The sequence below is a fragment of the Oncorhynchus tshawytscha genome, linkage group LG33 (assembly GCF_018296145.1).
Source record: "Oncorhynchus tshawytscha isolate Ot180627B linkage group LG33, Otsh_v2.0, whole genome shotgun sequence".
Taxonomy (NCBI): Eukaryota; Metazoa; Chordata; class Actinopteri; order Salmoniformes; family Salmonidae; genus Oncorhynchus; species Oncorhynchus tshawytscha.
In genome coordinates this window covers 44,515,465-44,542,182 of record NC_056461.1, presented here as the reverse complement: position 1 = coordinate 44,542,182, position 26,718 = coordinate 44,515,465, and the positions used below count along the sequence as shown (strand labels likewise).

At 44.9% G+C, this 26,718-nt stretch overlaps 1 protein-coding gene across 1 annotated transcript in view; it reads right to left on the bottom strand.

The window, feature by feature from the left end:
• polq (polymerase (DNA directed), theta) overlaps positions 1–26,718 on the bottom strand; it is a 228,183-nt gene that overhangs the window by 176,273 nt on the left and 25,192 nt on the right. Inside the window, exon 13 of the mRNA XM_042311239.1 lies at positions 24,172–24,314. Coding sequence (XP_042167173.1) covers positions 24,172–24,314 — 143 coding nt within the window. The remainder of the gene's footprint in view (positions 1–24,171; positions 24,315–26,718) is intronic.

Genomic DNA, 26,718 nt, shown 5'->3' with positions numbered 1-26,718 from the left:
GACAGGTACAGGTACATACTGTAGGTGACAGGTACAGGTATAGACTGTAGGTGACAGGTATAGGTATAGACTGTAGGTGACAGGTACATACTGTAGGTGACAGGTACAGGTACATACTGTAGGTGACAGGTACAGGTATAGACTGTAGGTGACAGGTACAGGTATAGACTGTAGGTGACAGGTACAGGTATAGACTGTAGGTGACAGGTACAGGTATATACTGTAGGTGACAGGTACAGGTATATACTGTAGGTGACAGGTACAGGTATATACTGTAGGTGACAGGTACAGGTATATACTGTAGGTGACAGGTATAGACTGTAGGTGACAGGTATAGACTGTAGGTGACAGGTACAGACTGTAGGTGACAGGTACATACTGTAGGTGACAGGTACAGGTAAAGACTGTAGGTGACAGGTACAGGTACATACTGTAGGTGACAGGTATAGACTGTAGGTGACAGGTACATACTGTAGGTGACAGGTACAGGTATAGACTGTAGGTGACAGGTACAGGTATGTACTGTAGGTGACAGGTATAGACTGTAGGTGACAGGTACAGGTATATACTGTAGGTGACAGGTACAGGTATATACTGTAGGTGACAGGTACAGGTATAGACTGTAGGTGACAGGTATAGACTGTAGGTGACAGGTACAGGTATAGACTGTAGGTGACAGGTACAGGTATGTACTGTAGGTGACAGGTATATACTGTAGGTGACAGGTACAGGTATATACTGTAGGTGACAGGTACAGGTATATACTGTAGGTGACAGGTACAGGTATAGACTGTAGGTGACAGATATATACTGTAGGTGACAGGTATATACTGTAGGTGACAGGTACAGGTATATACTGTAGGTGACAGGTACAGGAATAGACTGTAGGTGACAGGTACATACTGTAGGTGACAGGAACATACTGTAGGTGACAGGTATATACTGTAGGTGACAGGTATATACTGTAGGTGACAGGTACAGGTATATACTGTAGGTGACAGGTACAGGTATATACTGTAGGTGACAGGTACATACTGTAGGTGACAGGTACAGGTATAGACTGTAGGTGACAGGTATAGACTGTAGGTGACAGGTACATACTGTAGGTGATAGGTACATTCTGTAGGTGACAGGTACAGGTATAGACTGTAGGTGACAGGTCTAGACTGTAGGTGACAGGTCTAGACTGTAGGTGACAGGTACAGGTATATACTGTAGGTGACAGGTACAGTTATAGACTGTAGGTGACAGGTACAGGTATAGACTGTAGGTGACAGGTACAGGTATAGACTGTAGGTGACAGGTACAGGTATAGACTGTAGGTGACAGGTACAGGTATAGATTGTAGGTGACAGGTACAGGTATATACTGTAGGTGACAGGTACAGGTATAGACTGTAGGTGACAGGTACAGGTATAGACTGTAGGTGACAGGTACAGGTATAGACTGTAGGTGACAGGTACAGGAATAGACTGTAGGTGACAGATATATACTGTAGGTGACAGGTATATACTGTAGGTGACAGGTACAGGTATATACTGTAGGTGACAGGTATAGACTGTAGGTGACAGGTATAGACTGTAGGTGACAGGTATATACTGTAGGTGACAGGTACAGGTACATACTGTAGGTGACAGGTACAGGTATAGACTGTAGGTGACAGGTACAGGTACATATTGTAGGTGACAGGTATAGACTGTAGGTGACAGGTATAGACTGTAGGTGACAGGTCTAGACTGTAGGTGACAGGTCTAGACTGTAGGTGACAGGTCTAGACTGTAGGTGATAGGTACAGGTATATACTGTAGGTGACAGGTACAGGTATAGACTGTAGGTGACAGGTATAGGTATAGACTGTAGGTGACAGGTATAGGTATAGACTGTAGGTGACAGGTACAGGTATAGACTGTAGGTGACAGGTATATACTGTAGGTGACAGGTATAGACTGTAGGTGACAGGTACAGGTATATACTGTAGGTGACAGGTACAGGTATATACTGTAGGTGACAGGTACAGGTATAGACTGTAGGTGACAGGTACAGGTATATACTGTAGGTGACAGGTACAGGTATAGACTGTAGGTGACAGGTACAGGTATAGACTGTAGGTGACAGGTACAGGTACAGACTGTAGGTGACAGGTACAGGTATAGACTGTAGGTGACAGGTACAGGTATAGACTCTAGGTGACAGGTACATACTGTAGGTGACAGGTACAGGTATAGACTGTAGGTGACAGGTACATACTGTAGGTGACAGGTACATACTGTAGGTGACAGGTACAGGTATAGACTGTAGGTGACAGGTATAGGTATAGACTGTAGGTGACACGTACATACTGTAGGTGACAGGTACAGGTACATACTGTAGGTGACAGGTACAGGTATAGACTGTAGGTGACAGGTACAGGTATAGACTGTAGGTGACAGGTACAGGTATAGACTGTAGGTGACAGGTACAGGTATATACTGTAGGTGACAGGTACAGGTATATACTGTAGGTGACAGGTACAGGTATATACTGTAGGTGACAGGTATAGACTGTAGGTGACAGGTATAGACTGTAGGTGACAGGTACATACTGTAGGTGACAGGTACAGGTAAAGACTGTAGGTGACAGGTACAGGTACATACTGTAGGTGACAGGTATAGACTGTAGGTGACAGGTACATACTGTAGGTGACAGGTACAGGTATAGACTGTAGGTGACAGGTACAGGTATGTACTGTAGGTGACAGGTATAGACTGTAGGTGACAGGTACAGGTATATACTGTAGGTGACAGGTACAGGTATATACTGTAGGTGACAGGTACAGGTATAGACTGTAGGTGACAGGTATAGACTGTAGGTGACAGGTACAGGTATAGACTGTAGGTGACAGGTACAGGTATGTACTGTAGGTGACAGGTATATACTGTAGGTGACAGGTACAGGTATATACTGTAGGTGACAGGTACAGGTATATACTGTAGGTGACAGGTACAGGTATAGACTGTAGGTGACAGATATATACTGTAGGTGACAGGTATATACTGTAGGTGACAGGTACAGGTATAGACTGTAGGTGACAGGTACAGGAATAGACTGTAGGTGACAGGTACATACTGTAGGTGACAGGAACACATACTGTAGGTGACAGGTATATACTGTAGGTGACAGGTACAGGTATATACTGTAGGTGACAGGTACAGGTATATACTGTAGGTGACAGGTACAGGTATATACTGTAGGTGACAGGTACATACTGTAGGTGACAGGTACAGGTATAGACTGTAGGTGACAGGTATAGACTGTAGGTGACAGGTACATACTGTAGGTGATAGGCACATTCTGTAGGTGACAGGTACAGGTATAGACTGTAGGTGACAGGTCTACTGTAGGTGACAGGTCTAGACTGTAGGTGACAGGTACAGGTATATACTGTAGGTGACAGGTACAGTTATAGACTGTAGGTGACAGGTACAGGTATAGACTGTAGGTGACAGGTACAGGTATAGACTGTAGGTGACAGGTACAGGTATAGACTGTAGGTGACAGGTACAGGTATAGACTGTAGGTGACAGGTATAGACTGTAGGTGACAGGTACAGGTATATACTGTAGGTGACAGGTACAGGCATAGACTGTAGGTGACAGGTACAGGTATAGACTGTAGGTGACAGGTACAGGTATAGACTGTAGGTGACAGGTACAGGAATAGACTGTAGGTGACAGGTATATACTGTAGGTGACAGGTATATACTGTAGGTGACAGGTACAGGTATATACTGTAGGTGACAGGTACAGGTATATACTGTAGGTGACAGGTACAGGTATATACTGTAGGTGACAGGTACAGGTATATACTGTAGGTGACAGGTACATACTGTAGGTGACAGGTACATACTGTAGGTGACAGGTATATACTGTAGGTGACAGGTACAGGTATGTACTGTAGGTGACAGGTACAGGTATAGACTGTAGGTGACAGGTACAGGTATAGACTGTAGGTGACAGGTACAGGTATAGACTGTAGGTGACAGGTATAGACTGTAGGTGACAGGTATAGACTGTAGGTGACAGGTATATACTGTAGGTGACAGGTACAGGTACATACTGTAGGTGACAGGTACAGGTATAGACTGTAGGTGACAGGTACAGGTACATATTGTAGGTGACAGGTATAGACTGTAGGTGACAGGTACAGGTAGACTGTAGGTGACAGGTCTAGACTGTAGGTGACAGGTACAGGTATATACTGTAGGTGACAGGTACAGGTATAGACTGTAGGTGACAGGTACAGGTATAGACTGTAGGTGACAGGTACAGGTATAGACTGTGACAGGTATATACTGTAGGTGACAGGTATAGATAGACTGTAGGTGACAGGTACAGGTATAGACTGTAGGTGACAGGTACAGGTATATACTGTAGGTGACAGGTACAGGTATATACTGTAGGTGACAGGTACAGGTATATACTGTAGGTGACAGGTACAGGTATAGACTGTAGGTGACAGGTACAGGTATAGACTGTAGGTGACAGGTACAGGAATAGACTGTAGGTGACAGGTATATACTGTAGGTGACAGGTATATACTGTAGGTGACAGGTACAGGTATATACTGTAGGTGACAGGTACATACTGTAGGCGACAGGTACATACTGTAGGCGACAGGTACATACTGTAGGTGACAGGTACAGGTACAGGTACATACTGTAGGTGACAGGTACATACTGTAGGCGACAGGTACATACTGTAGGTGACAGGTACATACTGTAGGTGACAGGTACATACTGTAGGCGACAGGTACTGTAGGTGACAGGTACATACTGTAGGTGACAGGTACATACTGTAGGTGACAGGTACACTGTAGGTGACAGGTATATACTGTAGGTGACAGGTACATACTGTAGGTGACAGGTACATACTGTAGGTGACAGGTACAGGTACATACTGTAGGTGACAGGTACATACTGTAGGTGACAGGTACAGGTACATACTGTAGGTGACAGGTACATACTGTAGGTGACAGGTACATACTGTAGGTGACAGGTACAGGTACATACTGTAGGTGACAGGTACAGGTACTACTGTAGGTGACAGGTACAGGTATATACTGTAGGTGACAGGTACATACTGTAGGTGACAGGTACAGGTACATACTGTAGGTGACAGGTACATACTGTAGGTGACAGGTACATACTGTAGGTGACAGGTACATACTGTAGGTGACAGGTACATACTGTAGGTGACAGGTACATACTGTAGGTGACAGGTACAGGTACATACTGTAGGTGACTACATACTGTAGGTGACAGGTACAGGTACATACTGTAGGTGACAGGTACAGGTATAGACTGTAGGTGACAGGTACAGGTATAGACTGTAGGTGACAGGTACAGGTATAGACTGTAGGTGACAGGTACATACTGTAGGTGACAGGTACATACTGTAGGTGACAGGTACAGGTATAGACTGTAGGTGACAGGTACAGGTACTGTAGGTGACAGGTATATACTGTAGGTGATAGGTACAGGTATATACTGTAGGTGACAGGTACAGGTATAGACTGTAGGTGACAGGTACAGGTATAGACTGTAGGTGACAGGTACAGGTATATACTGTAGGTGACAGGTATAGACTGTAGGTGACAGGTATAGACTGTAGGTGACAGGTACATACTGTAGGTGACAGGTACAGGTAAAGACTGTAGGTGACAGGTACATACTGTAGGTGACAGGTATAGACTGTAGGTGACAGGTACATACTGTAGGTGACAGGTACAGGTATAGACTGTAGGTGACAGGTACAGGTATGTACTGTAGGTGACAGGTACAGGTATAGACTGTAGGTGACAGGTACAGGTATGTACTGTAGGTGACAGGTACAGGTGTATACTGTAGGTGACAGGTACAGGTATATACTGTAGGTGACAGGTACAGGTATGGTACTGGTATGTACTGTGACAGGTACAGGTATGTACTGTAGGTGACAGGTACAGGTATATACTGTAGGTGACAGGTACAGGTATAGACTGTAGGTGACAGGTACAGACTGTAGGTGACAGGTACAGACTGTAGGTGACAGGTACAGGTATGTACTGTAGGTGACAGGTACAGGTATAGACTGTAGGTGACAGGTACAGGTATAGACTGTAGGGGACAGGTACAGGTATGTACTGTAGGTGACAGGTACAGGTATGTACTGTAGGTGACAGGTACAGGTATAGACTGTAGGTGACAGGTACAGGTATAGACTGTAGGTGACAGGTACAGGTATAGACTGTAGGTGACAGGTACAGGTATAGACTGTAGGTGACAGGTATAGACTGTAGGTGACAGGTATAGACTGTAGGTGACAGGTATAGACTGTAGGTGACAGGTACAGGTACATACTGTAGGTGACAGGTACAGGTATAGACTGTAGGTGACAGGTACAGGTACAGGTACATACTGTAGGTGACAGGTATAGACTGTAGGTGACAGGTCTAGACTGTAGGTGACAGGTCTAGACTGTAGGTGACAGGTACAGGTATAGACTGTAGGTGACAGGTACATACTGTAGGTGACAGGTACAGGTACATACTGTTGGTAACAGGTAGATACTGCAGGTGACAGGTACATACTGTAGGTGACAGGTACATACTGTAGGTGACAGGTATATACTGTAGGTGACAGGTATATACTGTAGGTGACAGGTACATACTGTAGGTGACAGGTACATACTGTAGGCGACAGGTACATACTGTACAGGTACATACTGTAGGTACATACTGTAGGCGACAGGTACATACTGTAGGCGACAGACAGGTACATACTGTAGGCGACAGGTACATACTGTAGGCGACAGGTACATACTGTAGGTGACAGGTACATACTGTAGGTGACAGGTATATACTGTAGGTGACAGGTACATACCCTAGGCGACAGGTACATACTGTAGGTGACAGGTACATACTGTAGGCGACAGGTACATACTGTAGGTGACAGGTATATACTGTAGGCGACAGGTATATACTGTAGGTGACAGGTACAGGTATATACTGTAGGTGACAGGTACAGGTAGATACTGTAGGTGACAGGTAGATACTGTAGGTGACAGGTAGATACTGTAGTTGACAGGTATATACTGTAGGTGACAGGTACATACTTTAGGTGACAGGTACAGGTACATACTGTAGGTGACAGGTATAGACTGTAGGTGACAGGTACAGGTACATACTGTAGGTGACAGGTACATACTGTAGGTGACAGGTATAGACTGTAGGTGACAGGTACAGGTACAGACTGTAGGTGACAGGTACAGGTATAGACTGTAGGTGACAGGTACAGGTATAGACTGTAGGTGACAGGTACAGGTACTGTAGGTGACAGGTACAGGTATAGACTGTAGGTGACAGGTACAGGTATATACTGTAGGTGACAGGTACAGGTATATACTGTAGGTGACAGGTACAGGTATATACTGTAGGTGACAGGTATAGACTGTATGTGACAGGTATAGACTGTAGGTGACAGGTATAGACTGTAGGTGACAGGTATAGACTGTAGGTGACAGGTACATACTGTAGGTGACAGGCACAGGTAAAGACTGTAGGTGACAGGTATAGACTGTAGGTGACAGGTACAAACTGTAGGTGACAGGTACAGGTATAGACTGTAGGTGACAGGTATAGACTGTAGGTGACAGGTACAGGTATATACTGTAGGTGACAGGTACAGGTATATACTGTAGGTGACAGGTACAGGTATATACTGTAGGTGACAGGTACATACTGTAGGTGACAGGTAGACTGTAGGTGACAGGTATAGACTGTAGGTGACAGGTACAGGTATAGACTGTAGGTGACAGGTACAGGTATAGACTGTAGGTGACAGGTACAGGTATAGACTGTAGGTGACAGGTACAGGTACAGGTATAGACTGTAGGTGACAGGTACAGGTATAGACTGTAGGTGACAGGTACAGGTATGTACTGTAGGTGACAGGTATATACTGTAGGTGACAGGTACAGGTATGTCTGTAGGTGACAGGTACAGGTATAGACTGTAGGTGACAGGTATATACTATAGGTGACAGGTATAGACTGTAGGTGACAGGTACAGGTATAGACTGTAGGTGACAGGTACAGGTATGTACTGTAGGTGACAGGTACAGGTATAGACTGTAGGTGACAGGTATATACTGTAGGTGACAGGTACAGGTATATACTGTAGGTGACAGGTACAGGTATAGACTGTAGGTGACAGGTACAGGTATGTACTGTAGGTGACAGGTAAGGTATATACTGTAGGTGACAGGTACAGGTATAGACTGTAGGTGACAGGTACAGGTACAGACTGTAGGTGACAGGTACAGGTATAGACTGTAGGTGACAGGTACATACTGTAGGTGACAGGTGCATACTGTAGGTGACAGGTACATACTGTAGGTGACAGGTACATACTGTTGGAGACAGGTACAGGTACATACTGTAGGTGACAGGTACAGGTATAGACTGTAGGTGACAGGTATAGGTATAGACTGTAGGTGACAGGTACATACTGTAGGTGACAGGTACAGGTACATACTGTAGGTGACAGGTACAGGTATAGACTGTAGGTGACAGGTACAGGTATAGACTGTAGGTGACAGGTACAGGTATAGACTGTAGGTGACAGGTACAGGTATATACTGTAGGTGACAGGTACAGGTATATACTGTAGGTGACAGGTACAGGTATATACTGTAGGTGACAGGTACAGGTATATACTGTAGGTGACAGGTATAGACTGTAGGTGACAGGTATAGACTGTAGGTGACAGGTACAGACTGTAGGTGACAGGTACATACTGTAGGTGACAGGTACAGGTAAAGACTGTAGGTGACAGGTACAGGTACATACTGTAGGTGACAGGTATAGACTGTAGGTGACAGGTACATACTGTAGGTGACAGGTACAGGTATAGACTGTAGGTGACAGGTACAGGTATGTACTGTAGGTGACAGGTATAGACTGTAGGTGACAGGTACAGGTATATACTGTAGGTGACAGGTACAGGTATATACTGTAGGTGACAGGTACAGGTATAGACTGTAGGTGACAGGTATAGACTGTAGGTGACAGGTACAGGTATAGACTGTAGGTGACAGGTACAGGTATGTACTGTAGGTGACAGGTATATACTGTAGGTGACAGGTACAGGTATATACTGTAGGTGACAGGTACAGGTATATACTGTAGGTGACAGGTACAGGTATAGACTGTAGGTGACAGATATATACTGTAGGTGACAGGTATATACTGTAGGTGACAGGTACAGGTATATACTGTAGGTGACAGGTACAGGAATAGACTGTAGGTGACAGGTACATACTGTAGGTGACAGGAACATACTGTAGGTGACAGGTATATACTGTAGGTGACAGGTATATACTGTAGGTGACAGGTACAGGTATATACTGTAGGTGACAGGTACAGGTATATACTGTAGGTGACAGGTACATACTGTAGGTGACAGGTACAGGTATAGACTGTAGGTGACAGGTATAGACTGTAGGTGACAGGTACATACTGTAGGTGATAGGTACATTCTGTAGGTGACAGGTACAGGTATAGACTGTAGGTGACAGGTCTAGACTGTAGGTGACAGGTCTAGACTGTAGGTGACAGGTACAGGTATATACTGTAGGTGACAGGTACAGTTATAGACTGTAGGTGACAGGTACAGGTATAGACTGTAGGTGACAGGTACAGGTATAGACTGTAGGTGACAGGTACAGGTATAGACTGTAGGTGACAGGTACAGGTATAGATTGTAGGTGACAGGTACAGGTATATACTGTAGGTGACAGGTACAGGTATAGACTGTAGGTGACAGGTACAGGTATAGACTGTAGGTGACAGGTACAGGTATAGACTGTAGGTGACAGGTACAGGAATAGACTGTAGGTGACAGATATATACTGTAGGTGACAGGTATATACTGTAGGTGACAGGTACAGGTATATACTGTAGGTGACAGGTACATACTGTAGGTGACAGGAACATACTGTAGGTGACAGGTATATACTGTAGGTGACAGGTACAGGTATGTACTATAGGTGACAGGTACAGGTATGTACTATAGGTGACAGGTACAGGTATAGACTGTAGGTGACAGGTACAGGTATAGACTGTAGGTGACAGGTACAGGTATAGACTGTAGGTGACAGGTATAGACTGTAGGTGACAGGTATAGACTGTAGGTGACAGGTATAGACTGTAGGTGACAGGTATATACTGTAGGTGACAGGTACAGGTACATACTGTAGGTGACAGGTACAGGTATAGACTGTAGGTGACAGGTACAGGTACATATTGTAGGTGACAGGTATAGACTGTAGGTGACAGGTATAGACTGTAGGTGACAGGTCTAGACTGTAGGTGACAGGTCTAGACTGTAGGTGACAGGTCTAGACTGTAGGTGATAGGTACAGGTATATACTGTAGGTGACAGGTACAGGTATAGACTGTAGGTGACAGGTATAGGTATAGACTGTAGGTGACAGGTATAGGTATAGACTGTAGGTGACAGGTACAGGTATAGACTGTAGGTGACAGGTATATACTGTAGGTGACAGGTACAGGTATAGACTGTAGGTGACAGGTACAGGTATGTACTGTAGGTGACAGGTAAAGGTATATACTGTAGGTGACAGGTACAGGTATAGACTGTAGGTGACAGGTACAGGTACAGACTGTAGGTGACAGGTACAGGTATAGACTGTAGGTGACAGGTACATACTGTAGGTGACAGGTGCATACTGTAGGTGACAGGTACATACTGTAGGAGACAGGTACATACTGTTGACAGGTAGGTACAGGTACAGGTACATACTGTAGGTGACAGGTACAGGTATAGACTGTAGGTGACAGGTATAGGTATAGACTGTAGGTGACAGGTACATACTGTAGGTGACAGGTACAGGTACATACTGTAGGTGACAGGTACAGGTATAGACTGTAGGTGACAGGTACAGGTATAGACTGTAGGTGACAGGTACAGGTATAGACTGTAGGTGACAGGTACAGGTATATACTGTAGGTGACAGGTACAGGTATATACTGTAGGTGACAGGTACAGGTATATACTGTAGGTGACAGGTACAGGTATATACTGTAGGTGACAGGTATAGACTGTAGGTGACAGGTATAGACTGTAGGTGACAGGTACAGACTGTAGGTGACAGGTACATACTGTAGGTGACAGGTACAGGTAAAGACTGTAGGTGACAGGTACAGGTACATACTGTAGGTGACAGGTATAGACTGTAGGTGACAGGTACATACTGTAGGTGACAGGTACAGGTATAGACTGTAGGTGACAGGTACAGGTATGTACTGTAGGTGACAGGTATAGACTGTAGGTGACAGGTACAGGTATATACTGTAGGTGACAGGTACAGGTATATACTGTAGGTGACAGGTACAGGTATAGACTGTAGGTGACAGGTATAGACTGTAGGTGACAGGTACAGGTATAGACTGTAGGTGACAGGTACAGGTATGTACTGTAGGTGACAGGTATATACTGTAGGTGACAGGTACAGGTATATACTGTAGGTGACAGGTACAGGTATATACTGTAGGTGACAGGTACAGGTATAGACTGTAGGTGACAGATATATACTGTAGGTGACAGGTATATACTGTAGGTGACAGGTACAGGTATATACTGTAGGTGACAGGTACAGGAATAGACTGTAGGTGACAGGTACATACTGTAGGTGACAGGAACATACTGTAGGTGACAGGTATATACTGTAGGTGACAGGTATATACTGTAGGTGACAGGTACAGGTATATACTGTAGGTGACAGGTACAGGTATATACTGTAGGTGACAGGTACATACTGTAGGTGACAGGTACAGGTATAGACTGTAGGTGACAGGTATAGACTGTAGGTGACAGGTACATACTGTAGGTGATAGGTACATTCTGTAGGTGACAGGTACAGGTATAGACTGTAGGTGACAGGTCTAGACTGTAGGTGACAGGTCTAGACTGTAGGTGACAGGTACAGGTATATACTGTAGGTGACAGGTACAGTTATAGACTGTAGGTGACAGGTACAGGTATAGACTGTAGGTGACAGGTACAGGTATAGACTGTAGGTGACAGGTACAGGTATAGACTGTAGGTGACAGGTACAGGTATAGATTGTAGGTGACAGGTACAGGTATATACTGTAGGTGACAGGTACAGGTATAGACTGTAGGTGACAGGTACAGGTATAGACTGTAGGTGACAGGTACAGGTATAGACTGTAGGTGACAGGTACAGGAATAGACTGTAGGTGACAGATATATACTGTAGGTGACAGGTATATACTGTAGGTGACAGGTACAGGTATATACTGTAGGTGACAGGTATAGACTGTAGGTGACAGGTATAGACTGTAGGTGACAGGTATATACTGTAGGTGACAGGTACAGGTACATACTGTAGGTGACAGGTACAGGTATAGACTGTAGGTGACAGGTACAGGTACATATTGTAGGTGACAGGTATAGACTGTAGGTGACAGGTATAGACTGTAGGTGACAGGTCTAGACTGTAGGTGACAGGTCTAGACTGTAGGTGACAGGTCTAGACTGTAGGTGATAGGTACAGGTATATACTGTAGGTGACAGGTACAGGTATAGACTGTAGGTGACAGGTATAGGTATATACTGTAGGTGACAGGTACAGGTATATACTGTAGGTGACAGGTACAGGTATAGACTGTAGGTGACAGGTACAGGTATAGACTGTAGGTGACAGGTACAGGTATAGACTGTAGGTGACAGGTACAGGTATAGACTGTAGGTGACAGGTACAGGTATAGACTGTAGGTGACAGGTACAGGTATATACTGTAGGTGACAGGTACAGGTATATACTGTAGGTGACAGGTACAGGTATATACTGTAGGTGACAGGTACAGGTATAGACTGTAGGTGACAGGTACAGGTATATACTGTAGGTGACAGGTACAGGTATATACTGTAGGTGACAGGTATAGACTGTAGGTGACAGGTATAGACTGTAGGTGACAGGTACAGGTAAAGACTGTAGGTGACAGGTACAGGTACAGACTGTAGGTGACAGGTACAGGTATAGACTGTAGGTGACAGGTACAGGTATATACTGTAGGTGACAGGTACAGGTATAGACTGTAGGTGACAGGTACAGGTATATACTGTAGGTGACAGGTACAGGTATATACTGTAGGTGACAGGTACATACTGTAGGTGACAGGTACAGGTAAAGACTGTAGGTGACAGGTACAGACTGTAGGTGACAGGTACAGGTATAGACTGTAGGTGACAGGTACAGGTATAGACTCTAGGTGACAGGTACATACTGTAGGTGACAGGTACAGGTATAGACTGTAGGTGACAGGTACAGGTATATACTGTAGGTGACAGGTACAGATATATACTGTAGGTGACAGGTACAGGTATATACTGTAGGTGACAGGTACAGGTATAGACTGTAGGTGACAGGTACAGGTATAGACTGTAGGTGACAGGTACTGTAGGTATAGACTGTAGGTGACAGGTACAGGTATAGACTGTAGGTGACAGGTACAGGTATAGACTGTAGGTGACAGGTACAGGTATATAGACTGTAGGTGACAGGTACAGGTGATATAGACTGTAGGTGACAGGTACAGGTATATACTGTAGGTGACAGGTACAGGTATAGACTGTAGGTGACAGGTACAGGTATATACTGTAGGTGACAGGTACAGGTATATACTGTAGGTGACAGGTATAGACTGTAGGTGACAGGTATAGACTGTAGGTGACAGGTACAGGTAAAGACTGTAGGTGACAGGTGACAGGTACAGACTGTAGGTGACAGGTACAGGTATAGACTGTAGGTGACAGGTACAGGTATAGACTGTAGGTGACAGGTACATACTGTAGGTGACAGGTATATACTGTAGGTACAGGTAGACTGTAGGTGACAGGTACATACTGTAGGTGACAGGTACATACTGTAGGTGACAGGTACATACTGTATAGAGGAGACAGGTACAGGTATATACTGTAGGTGACAGGTACAGGTATAGACTGTAGGTGACAGGTACAGGTATAGACTGTAGGTGACAGGTACATACTGTAGGTGACTGTAGGTGACAGGTATAGACTGTAGGTGACAGGTACAGGTATATACTGTAGGTGACAGGTACAGGTATAGACTGTAGGTGACAGGTACAGGTATAGACTGTAGGTGACAGGTACAGGTATAGACTGTAGGTGACAGGTACAGGTATAGACTGTAGGTGACAGGTAGGTATATACTGTAGGTATATACTGTAGGTGACAGGTACAGGTATATACTGTAGGTGACAGGTACAGGTATATACTGTAGGTGACAGGTACAGGTATAGACTGTAGGTGACAGGTACAGGTATAGGGTATAGACTGTAGGTGACAGGTACATACTGTAGGTGACAGGTACTGTAGGTGACAGGGTGACAGGTACATACTGTAGGTGACAGGTACAGGTATAGACTGTAGGTGACAGGTACAGGTATGTACTGTAGGTGACAGGTATAGACTGTAGGTGACAGGTACAGGTACTGTAGGTGACAGGTCTATACTGTAGGTGACAGGTACAGGTATATACTGTAGGTGACAGGTACAGGTATGTACTGTAGGTGACAGGTATATACTGTAGGTGACAGGTACAGGTATAGACTGTAGGTGACAGGTACAGGTATAGACTGTAGGTGACAGGTACAGGTATAGACTGTAGGTGACAGGTATAGACTGTAGGTGACAGGTATAGACTGTAGGTGACAGGTACTGTAGGTGATATACTGTAGGTGACAGGTACAGGTATATACTGTAGGTGACAGGTACAGGTATAGACTGTAGGTGACAGGTACAGGTATATACTGTAGGTGACAGGTACAGGTATATACTGTAGGTGACAGGTACAGGTATATACTGTAGGTGACAGGTACAGGTATAGACTGTAGGTGACAGGTACAGGTATAGACTGTAGGTGACAGGTACTGTAGGTGACAGGTACAGGTATATAGGTGACAGGTACAGGTATAGACTGTAGGTGACAGGTATAGACTGTAGGTGACAGGTGACAGGTATAGACTGTAGGTGACAGACAGGTATAGACTGTAGGTGACAGGTACTAGACTGTAGGTGACAGGTACAGGTATATACTGTAGGTGACAGGCTGGTACTGTAGGTGACAGGTACAGGTATATACTGTAGGTGACAGGTACAGTAGTATAGACTGTAGGTGACAGGTACAGGTATAGACTGTAGGTGATAACTACTTGTAGGTGACAGGTATAGACTGTAGGTGACAGGTATATACTGTAGGTGACAGGTAGGTGACAGGTATATACTGTAGGTGACAGGTACAGGTATAGACTGTAGGTGACAGGTACAGGTATAGACTGTAGGTGACAGGTACAGGTATAGACTGTAGGTGACAGGTACAGGTATAGACTGTAGGTGACAGGTACAGGTATAGACTGTAGGTGACAGGTACAGGTATAGACTGTAGGTGACAGGTACAGGTATAGACTGTAGGTGACAGGTAACATACTGTAGGTGACAGGTACAGGTATATACTGTAGGTGACAGGTACAGGTATAGACTGTAGGTGACAGGTACAGGTATATACTGTAGGTGACAGGTACAGGTATATACTGTAGGTGACAGGTACAGGTATATACTGTAGGTGACAGGTACAGGTATACTGTAGGTGACAGGTATATACTGTAGGTGACAGGTATATACTGTAGGTGACAGGTACTGTAGGTACAGGTATATACTGTAGGTGACAGGTATAGACTGTAGGCGACAGGTAGGTACTGTAGGTGACAGGTACAACTGCAGGTACAGGTACATACCACTGTAGGTGACAGGTATATACTGTAGGTGACAGGTACATACTGTAGGTGACAGGTACAGGTATATACTGTAGGTGACAGGTATATACTGTAGGTGACAGGTATATACTGTAGGTGACAGGTACAGGTATATACTGTAGGTGACAGGTACAGGTATAGACTGTAGGTGACAGGTACAGGTATATACTGTAGGTGACAGGTACAGACAGGTGACAGGTATACTGTAGGTGACAGGTACAGGTATATACTGTAGGTGACAGGTACAGGTATAGACTGTAGGTGACAGGTACAGGTATATACTGTAGGTGACAGGTACAGGTATATACTGTAGGTGACAGGTACAGGTACTGTAGGTGACAGGTACAGGTACTACTGTAGGTGACAGGTACAGGTATATACTGTAGGTGACAGGTACAGGTATATACTGTACGGTGACAGGTACAGGTATAGACTGTAGGTGACAGGTACAGGTATACAGACTGTAGGTGACAGGTACTGTAGGCGATAGGTACATACTGTGGTGTAGGTGACAGGTATATACTGTAGGTGACAGGTATAGACTGTAGGTGACAGGTACAGGTATATACTGTAGGTGACAGGTATTCCAGGTATATGTAGGTGACAGGTACAGGTATAGACTGTAGGTGACAGGTGACAGGTACATAGACTGGTAGGTGACAGGTACATACTGTAGGTGACAGGTACAGGTATAGACTGTAGGTGACAGGTACAGGTATAGACTGTAGGTGACAGGTACAGGTATAGACTGTAGGTGACAGGTACAGGTATAGACTGTAGGTGACAGGTACTGTAGGTGACAGGTACAGGTATAGACTGTAGGTGACAGGTACAGGTATAGACTGTAGGTGACAGGTACAGGTATAGACTGGTGACAGGTACAGGTAGACTGTAGGTGACAGGTACAGGTAGGTGATACTGTAGGTGACAGGTCAAAGTACTGTAGGTGACAGGTACAGGTATAGACTGTGAGGTGACTGTAGGTGACAGGTACAGGTATAGACTGTAGGTGACAGGTACAGGTATAGACTGTAGGTGACAGGTACAGGTATAGACTGTAGGTGACAGGTACAGGTATAGACTGTAGGTGACAGGTACAGGTATAGACTGTAGGTGACAGGTACAGGTATAGACTGGTAGGTGACAGGTATGAGGTATAGACTGTAGGTGACAGGTACAGGTATATACTGTAGGTGACAGGTACAGGTATAGACTGTAGGTGACAGGTATAGACTGTAGGTGACAGGTACAGGTAGACTGTAGGTGACAGGTACAGTACAGGTATAGACTGTAGGTGACAGGTACAGGTATATACTGTAGGTGACAGGTACAGGTATAGACTGTAGGTGACAGGTATATATACTGTAGGTGACAGACAGGTATAGACTGTAGGTGACAGGTACTGTAGGTGACAGGTACATAGACTGTAGGTGACAGGTACATACTGTAGGTGACAGGTATAAAGACTGTAGGTGACAGGTACATACTGTAGGTGACAGGTACAGGTATGTACTGTGACAGGTATATACTGTAGGTGACAGGTTATAGACTGTAGGTGACAGGTACAGGTATACTGTACAGGTATATACTGTAGGTGACAGGTACAGGTATAGACTGTAGGTGACAGGTACAGGTATAGACTGTAGGTGACAGGTACATACTGTAGGTGACAGGTACATACTGTAGGTGACAGGTACAGGTACATACTGTAGGTGACAGGTACATACTGTAGGCGGGGCAGGTATACTGTAGGTGACAGGTACATACTGTAGGTGACAGGTACATACTGTAGGTGACAGGTATAGACTACTGTAGGTGGTATATACTGGGAGACAGGTACATACTGTAGGTGACAGGTATATACTGTAGGTGACAGGTATACTGTAGGTGACAGGTACAGGTATATACTGTAGGTGACAGGTACAGGTATGTGACTGTAGTTGACAGGTACAGGTACATACTGTAGGTGACAGGTACAGGTATATACTGTAGGTGACAGGTACATACTGGTGATACAGACTGTAGGTGACAGGTACAGGTATAGACTGTAGGTGACAGGTACAGGTATAGACTGTAGGTGACAGGTACAGGTATAGACTGTAGGTGACAGGTACAGGTATAGACTGTAGGTGACAGGTACAGGTATAGACTGTAGGTGACAGGTACAGGTATAGACTGTAGGTGACAGGTACAGGTATAGACTGTAGGTGACAGGTAAAAGACTGTAGGTGACTGTAGGTACAGGTATAGACTGTAGGTGACAGGTACAGGTATGTGTAGGTGACAGGTACAGACTGTAGGTGACAGGTACAGGTATAGTGTAGGTGACAGGTACAGGTATAGACTGTAGGTGACAGGTACAGGTATAGACTGTAGGTGACAGGTACAGGTATAGACTGTAGGTGACAGGTACAGGTATAGACTGTAGGTGACAGGTACAGGTATAGACTGTAGGTGACAGGTACAGGTATAGACTGTAGGTGACAGGTACAGGTATAGACTGTAGGTGACAGGTACTGTAGGTGACAGGTACTGTAGGTGACAGGTATATACTGTAGGTGACAGGTACAGGTATAGACTGTAGGTGACAGGTACAGGTATAGACTGTAGGTGACAGGTACAGGTATAGACTGTAGGTGACAGGTACAGGTATAGACTGTAGGTGACTGGTGACAGGTATAGACTGTAGGTGACAGGTACATACTGTAGGTGACAGGTATAAAGACTGTAGGTGACAGGTATACATACTGTAGGTGACAGGTACAGGTATGTAGTAGTGACAGGTACAGGTATAGACTGTAGGTGACAGGTACAGGTATAGACTGTAGGTGACAGGTACAGGTACTGTAGACTGTAGGTGACTGGGTGACAGGTATAGACTGTAGGTGACAGGTACAGGTATAGACTGTAGGTGACAGGTACAGGTATAGACTGTAGGTGACAGGTACAGGTATAGACTGTAGGTGACAGGTACAGGTATAGACTGTAGGTGACAGGTACAGGTATAGACTGTAGGTGACAGGTACAGGTATGTAGGTGACAGGTACAGGTGACAGGTATATACTGTAGGTGACAGGTACAGGTATAGACTGTAGGTGACAGGTACAGGTATAGACTGTAGGTGACAGGTACAGGTATAGACTGTAGGTGACAGGTACAGGTATAGACTGTAGGTGACAGGTACAGGTATAGACTGTAGGTGATATACTGTAGGTGACAGGTAGGTATAGACTGTAGGTGACAGGTACAGGTATAGACTGTAGGTGACAGGTACAGGTATATACTGTAGGTGACAGGTACAGGTAAAGACTGTAGGTGACAGGTACATACTGTAGGTGACAGGTACAGGTATAGACTGTAGGTGACAGGTATAGACTGTAGGTGACAGGTATAGACTGTAGGTGACAGGTACAGGTATAGACTGTAGGTGACAGGTACAGGTATATACTGTAGGTGACAGGTACATACTGTAGGTGACAGGTACAGGTATAGACTGTAGGTGACAGGTATAGACTGTAGGTGACAGGTACAGGTATAGACTGTAGGTGACAGGTACAGGTATAGACTGTAGGTGACAGGTACAGGTATAGACTGTAGGTGACAGGTACAGGTATAGACTGTAGGTGACTGTAGGTACAGGTATAGACTGTAGGTGACAGGTACAGGTATGTACTGTAGGTGACAGGTATATACTGTAGGTGACAGGTATATACTGTAGGTGACAGGTATATACTGTAGGTGACAGGTACAGGTATGTCCTGTAGGTGACAGGTATATACTATAGGTGACAGGTATAGACTGTAGGTGGCAGGTACAGGTATAGACTGTAGGTGACAGGTATAGACTGTAGGTGACAGGTACAGGTATGTACTGTAGGTGACAGGTACAGGTATAGACTGTAGGTGACAGGTACAGGTATAGACTGTAGGTGACAGGTACAGGTATGTACTGTAGGTGACAGGTACAGGTATAGACTGTAGGTGACAGGTACAGGTATAGACTGTAGGTGACAGGTACAGGTATAGACTGTAGGTGACAGGTACAGGTATATACTGTAGGTGACAGGTACAGGTATATACTGTAGGTGACAGGTACAGGTATAGACTGTAGGTGACAGGTACAGGTATAGACTGTAGGTGACAGGTACAGGTATAGACTGTAGGTGACAGGTACAGACTGTAGGTGACAGGTACAGGTATATACTGTAGGTGACAGGTACAGGTATATACTGTAGGTGACAGGTACAGGTATATACTGTAGGTGACAGGTACAGGTATAGACTGTAGGTGACAGGTACAGGTATATACTGTAGGTGACAGGTACAGGTATATACTGTAGGTGACAGGTATAGACTGTAGGTGACAGGTATAGACTGTAGGTGACAGGTACATACTGTAGGTGACAGGTACAGGTAAAGACTGTAGGTGACAGGTACATACTGTAGGTGACAGGTACAGGTATAGACTGTAGGTGACAGGTATAGACTGTAGGTGACAGGTACAGGTATAGACTGTAGGTGACAGGTACAGGTATAGACTGTAGGTGACAGGTACAGGTATATACTGTAGGTGACAGGTACAGGTATAGACTGTAGGTGACAGGTATAGACTGTAGGTGACAGGTACAGGTATAGACTGTAGGTGACAGGTACAGGTATATACTGTAGGTGACAGGTACATACTGTAGGTGACAGGTACAGGTATAGACTGTAGGTGACAGGTATAGACTGTAGGTGACAGGTACAGGTATAGACTGTAGGTGACAGGTACAGGTATAGACTGTAGGTGACAGGTACAGGTATAGACTGTAGGTGACAGGTACAGGTATAGACTGTAGGTGACAGGTACAGGTATGTAGGTGACAGGTATATCTGTAGGTGACAGGTATATACTGTAGGTGACAGGTATATACTGTAGGTGACAGGTATATACTGTAGGTGACAGGTATATACTGTAGGTGACAGGTACAGGTATGTCCTGTAGGTGACAGGTATATACTGTAGGTGACAGGTATAGACTGTAGGTGGCAGGTACAGGTATAAGACTGTAGGTGACAGGTATAGACTGTAGGTGACAGGTACAGGTATGTACTGTAGGTGACAGGTACAGGTATAGACTGTAGGTGACAGGTACAGGTATAGACTGTAGGTGACAGGTACAGGTATGTACTGTAGGTGACAGGTACAGGTATAGACTGTAGGTGACAGGTACAGGTATAGACTGTAGGTGACAGGTACAGGTATAGACTGTGGTGACAGGTACAGGTATATACTGTAGGTGACAGGTACAGGTACTGTAGGTGACAGGTATATACTGTAGGTGACAGGTACAGGTATAGACTGTAGGTGACAGGTACAGGTGACATAGGTACTGTAGGTGACAGGTACAGGTATATACTGTAGGTGACAGGTACAGGTATATACTGTAGGTGACAGGTACAGGTATAGACTGTAGGTGACAGGTACAGGTATATACTGTAGGTGACAGGTACAGGTATAGACTGTAGGTGACAGGTACAGGTATATACTGTAGGTGACAGGTACAGGTATATAGACTGTAGGTGACAGGTACAGGTGACTGTAGGTGACAGGTATAGACTGTAGGTGACAGGTATAGACTGTAGGTGACAGGTACAGGTACTATAGTGTAGGTGACAGGTACAGGTATAGACTGTAGGTGACAGGTACAGGTATAGACTGTAGGTGACAGGTACAGGTATAGACTGTAGGTGACAGGTACAGACTGTAGGTGACAGACAGGTATAGACTGTAGGTGACAGGTACAGGTATAGACTGTGAGGTGACAGGTACAGGTATAGACTGTAGGTGACAGGTACAGGTATAGACTGTAGGTGACAGGTACAGGTATAGACTGTAGGTGACAGGTACAGGTACTGTAGGTGATACAGGTATAGACTGTACTGTAGGTGACAGGTACAGGTATAGACTGTAGGTGACAGGTACAGGTATAGACTGTAGGTGACAGGTACTGTAGGTGTATAGACTGTAGGTGACAGGTACAGGTATAGACTGTAGGTGACAGGTACAGTAGGTGACAGGTACAGGTATAGACTGTAGGTGACAGGTACTATAGACTAGGTGACAGGTACAGGTATAGACTGTAGGTGACTGTATAGGTGGTGACAGGTACAGGTATGTACTGTAGGTGACAGGTACAGGTATAGACTGTACAGGTATAGACTGTAGGTGACAGGTACAGGTATAGACTGTAGGTGACAGGTACAGGTATAGACTGTAGGTGACAGGTACAGGTATGAGACTGTAGGTGACAGGTACAGGTATAGACTGTAGGTGACAGGTACAGGTATGTACTGTAGGTGACAGGTACAGGTATAGACTGTAGGTGACAGGTACAGGTATAGACTGTAGGTGACAGGTACAGGTATAGACTGTAGGTGACAGGTAGACTGTAGGTGACAGGTATACTGTAGGTGACAGGTACAGGTATAGGTGACTACATACTGTAGGTGACAGGTACAGGTATAGACTGTAGGTGACAGGTACAGACTGTAGGTGACAGGTATAGACTGTAGGTGACAGGTAGGTATAGACTGACAGGGTGACAGGTACAGGTATAGACTGTAGGTGACAGGTACTGTAGGTGGTACAGGTACAGGTACAGACTGTAGGTGACAGGTACAGGTATAGACTGTAGGTGACTGTAGGTGACAGGTATAGACTGTAGGTGACAGGTACAGGTATACTGTAGGTGACACTGTAGGTGACAGGTACAGGTATGACTGTAGGTGACAGGTACAGGTATGTACTGTAGTGACAGGTACAGGTATAGACTGTAGGTGACAGGTATATGACTGTAGGTGACTGTAGGTGACAGGTACAGGTATAGACTGTAGGTGACAGGTACAGGTATAGACTGTAGGTGACAGGTACAGGTATGTACTGACAGGTACAGGTATAGACTGTAGGTGACAGGTACAGGTATAGACTGTAGGTGACAGGTACAGGTACTGTAGGTGACACTATAGACTGTAGGTGACAGGTACAGGTATAGACTGTAGGTGACAGGTACAGGTATAGACTGTAGGTGACAGGTACAGGTATAGACTGTAGGTGACAGGTACAGGTGACAGGTAGATAGACTGTAGGTGACAGGTACAGGTACTGTAGGTGACAGGTACAGGTATAGACTGTAGGTGACAGGTGACAGGTATAGACTGTAGGTGACAGGTACAGGTATAGACTGTAGGTGACAGGTACATACTGTAGGTGACAGGTACATACTGTAGGTGACAGGTACATACTGTAGGTGACAGGTACATACTGTAGGTGACATACTGTAGGTGACAGGTACATACTGTTGGTGACAGGTACAGGTATATACTGTTGGTGACAGGTACATACTGTTGGTGACAGGTACAGGTATAGACTGTAGGTGACAGGTACAGGTATAGACTGTAGGTGACAGGTACAGGTATAGACTGTAGGTGACAGGTACAGGTATAGACTGTAGGTGACAGGTACAGGTATGTACTGTAGGTAACAGGTACAGGTATGTACTGTAGGTAACAGGTACAGGTACAGGTTTGTACTGTAGGTAACAGGTACAGGTACAGGTATAGACTACAGGTACAGGTACAGGTATATAGCGCCACTGAGGACCATCTCCATTTTCTTCTACTTCTATGAGTCAGTAAACAAACTAAAAAGGTGCATACTGCCCCCTGGAGGGTGTTGTCTGAAAAGGTATAAAGGTTGGGGATTTACTGCCCCCCTGGAGGATGTTGTCTGAACAGGTTTAAAGACAAGGTTGGTGATTTACTGCCCCCTGTAGGGAGTTGTCTGAACAGGTTTAAAGACAAGGTTGGGGATTTACTGCCCCCTGGAGGGTGTTGTCTGAACAGGTTTAAAGACAAGGTTGGGGATTTACTGCCCCCTGGAGGGTGTTGTCTGAACAGGTATAAAGACCAGGATGGTGATTTACTGCCCCCTGGAGGGTGTTGTCTGAACAGGTATAAAGACCAGGATGGTGATTTACTGCCCCCTGCAGGATGTTGTCTGAACAGGTATAAAGACAAGGTTGGTGATTTACTGCTCCCTGCAGTTAATAAAAAAAATTCTCAGGGGGAATAATTCCCTTGGCTGATCCCTCCTGTTGACCTAACTACTTCAAAATGGAGATGGTCCTCAATGACGCTGTCCATACTACAACAGGCTGTGTTGCACGTGAGCTGTCTATCCAAGTCTATGGTAAGAAATGTACAAATAAAATCCATATTTCAGGGGTTAGAGGTCAGTACCTCCAGGATGGCTCGGAGCATGCTGGTGGTTAGGCCCTCCCCCTCCCTCTTCACCAGGCAGCTGCTGATTGGCTGCAGAGAGCCCTGGAGAAGACACACACCCTTTTGACGCTCCGCCTCCTTACACACCAACACACTCTCCCCTAGATGAGGTAAAGGGATGAAGGAGAGGGGGGGCGAGAGGGAGAGAGGGGGCGGGGGGAGGGAGGAGGGGTGGGGGGAGAAAGGGGGTGAGGGAAAGGAAGGGGGTGCGAGAGGGAGAGTGGGGGAAACAGGTCGAGACATTTTCAATTGTCTTCCTGTCCTCCACCCCTCCTCAGACACAGAGATGCATTAAATTACTGGGATTGAAATGTTTATTTAATTCTGTGTCCTCACCCCTCTCCCCCATCCCTTTCCCCCTCCTCACCCTGAGTGTCGACTGCCATTGAAAATACATTGAGGTGAAGTCGTCTCAGTGTATGGACGCTACTTCTCTAAAATGGTGATATTTGTTAGTGACTGCTGTGCAATTTTTATTTAATTTTGGATTGAATAAAGAAAGCAAAACAAGATGGATGCCAGTACGGTGCAAAAAATACAAACTAATTAATACATATGAATATTCATCCTCCCAGCAGACAAGGGAGACAATGTTACTGTACATGACTACACTGTCTATGAGACCGAAGTTCCCAGGCAACTGATTGATCAGACATTCTACAAGAGACTCACTACAAACCCCACAAAACAACTTTTGGCTGTAATAAACAGACCAAGGGCATGCATAATGGTGACATCACCAAAAGAGAACACAGATTATTGGTGCGTAAACACAGCTCCAAACTGGGAATCTGCCATCCCAAAAATAATGTTTCATTATCTACATCCCCAGAGGACCAGGTTTGGCAGAAGGCAGGAAGATATCTGCTCAAATCAAATCAAATTGTATTGGTCACATACACACATTTAGCAGATGTTATTGCCGGGTGTAGTGAAATGCTTGTGTTCCTAGCTCCAACAGTGCAGTAGTATCTAACAATTCACAACAATACACACAAATTTCAAAATAAAATTATGGAATTAAGAAATGTATAAACATTAGGACGAGCCATGTCGGGGTAGCATTGACTAAAATACAGTAGAATAAATACTGTATAGACATATGAAATGTGTAAAGCAGTATGTAAGCATTATTGAAGTGACCAGTGTTCCAGCATTAAGATAACCAGTGTTCCAGTATTAAATTGACCAGTGTTCCAGTATTAAGTTGACCAGTGTTCCAGTATTAAGGTGACCAGTGTTCCAGTATTAAGGTGACCAGTATTAAGGTGACCAGTGTTCCAGTATTAAGGTGACCAGTGTTCCAGTATTAAGGTGACCAGTGTTCCAGTATTAAGGTGACCAGTGTTCCAGTATTAAGGTGACCAGTGTTCCAGTATTAAGGTGACCAGTGTTCCAGTATTAAGGTGACCAGTGTTCCAGTATTAAGGTGACCAGTGTTCCAGTATTAAGGTGACCAGTGTTCCAGCATTAAGGTGACCAGTGTTCCAGTATTAAGGTGACCAGTGTTCCAGTATTAAGGTGACCAGTGTTCCAGCATTAAGGTGACCAGTGTTCCAGTATGAAGGTGACCAGTGTTCCAGCATTAAGGTGACCAGTGTTCCAGCATTAAGATGACCAGTGTTCCAGCATTAAGGTGACCAGTGTTCCAGTATTAAGGTGACCAGTGTTCCAGCATTAAGGTGACCAGTGTTCCAGTATTAAGGTGACCAGTGTTCCAGTATTAAGGTGACCAGTATTAAGATGACCAGTGTTCCAGTATTAAGGTGACCAGTGTTCCAGTATGAAGGTGACCAGTGTTCCAGTATTAAGGTGACCAGTATTAAGGTGACCAGTATTAAGGTGACCAGTGTTCCAGTATTAAGGTGACCAGTGTTCCAGTATTAAGGTGACCAGTGTTCCAGTATTAAGGTGACCAGTATTAAGGTGACCAGTGTTCCAGTATTAAGGTGACCAGTGTTCCAGTATTAAGGTGACCAGTGTTCCAGTATTAAGGTGACCAGTGTTCCAGTATTAAGGTGACCAGTGTTCCAGTATTAAGGTGACCAGTATTAAGGTGACCAGTGTTCCAGTATTAAGGTGACCAGTGTTCCAGTATTAAGGTGACCAGTGTTCCAGTATTAAGATGACCAGTATTAAGGTGACCAGTATTAAGGTGACCAGTATTAAGGTGACCAGTGTTCCAGTATTAAGGTGACCAGTGTTCCAGTATTAAGGTGACCAGTGTTCCAGTATTAAGGTGACCAGTGTTCCAGTATTAAGGTGACCAGTGTTCCAGTATTAAGGTGACCAGTGTTCCAGTATTAAGATGACCAGTGTTCCAGTATTAATTCATTGTGATAATTGAGAATTTCAATAAGCATTTCTCTACGGCTGGCCATGCGTTCCACCTGGCTACCCCTACCCCGGTCAACTGCCCGGCACCCTCCACAGCAAACCGCCAAAGCCCCCACCATTTCTCCTTCACCCAAATCCAGATAGCTGGTGTTCTGAAAGAGCTGCAAA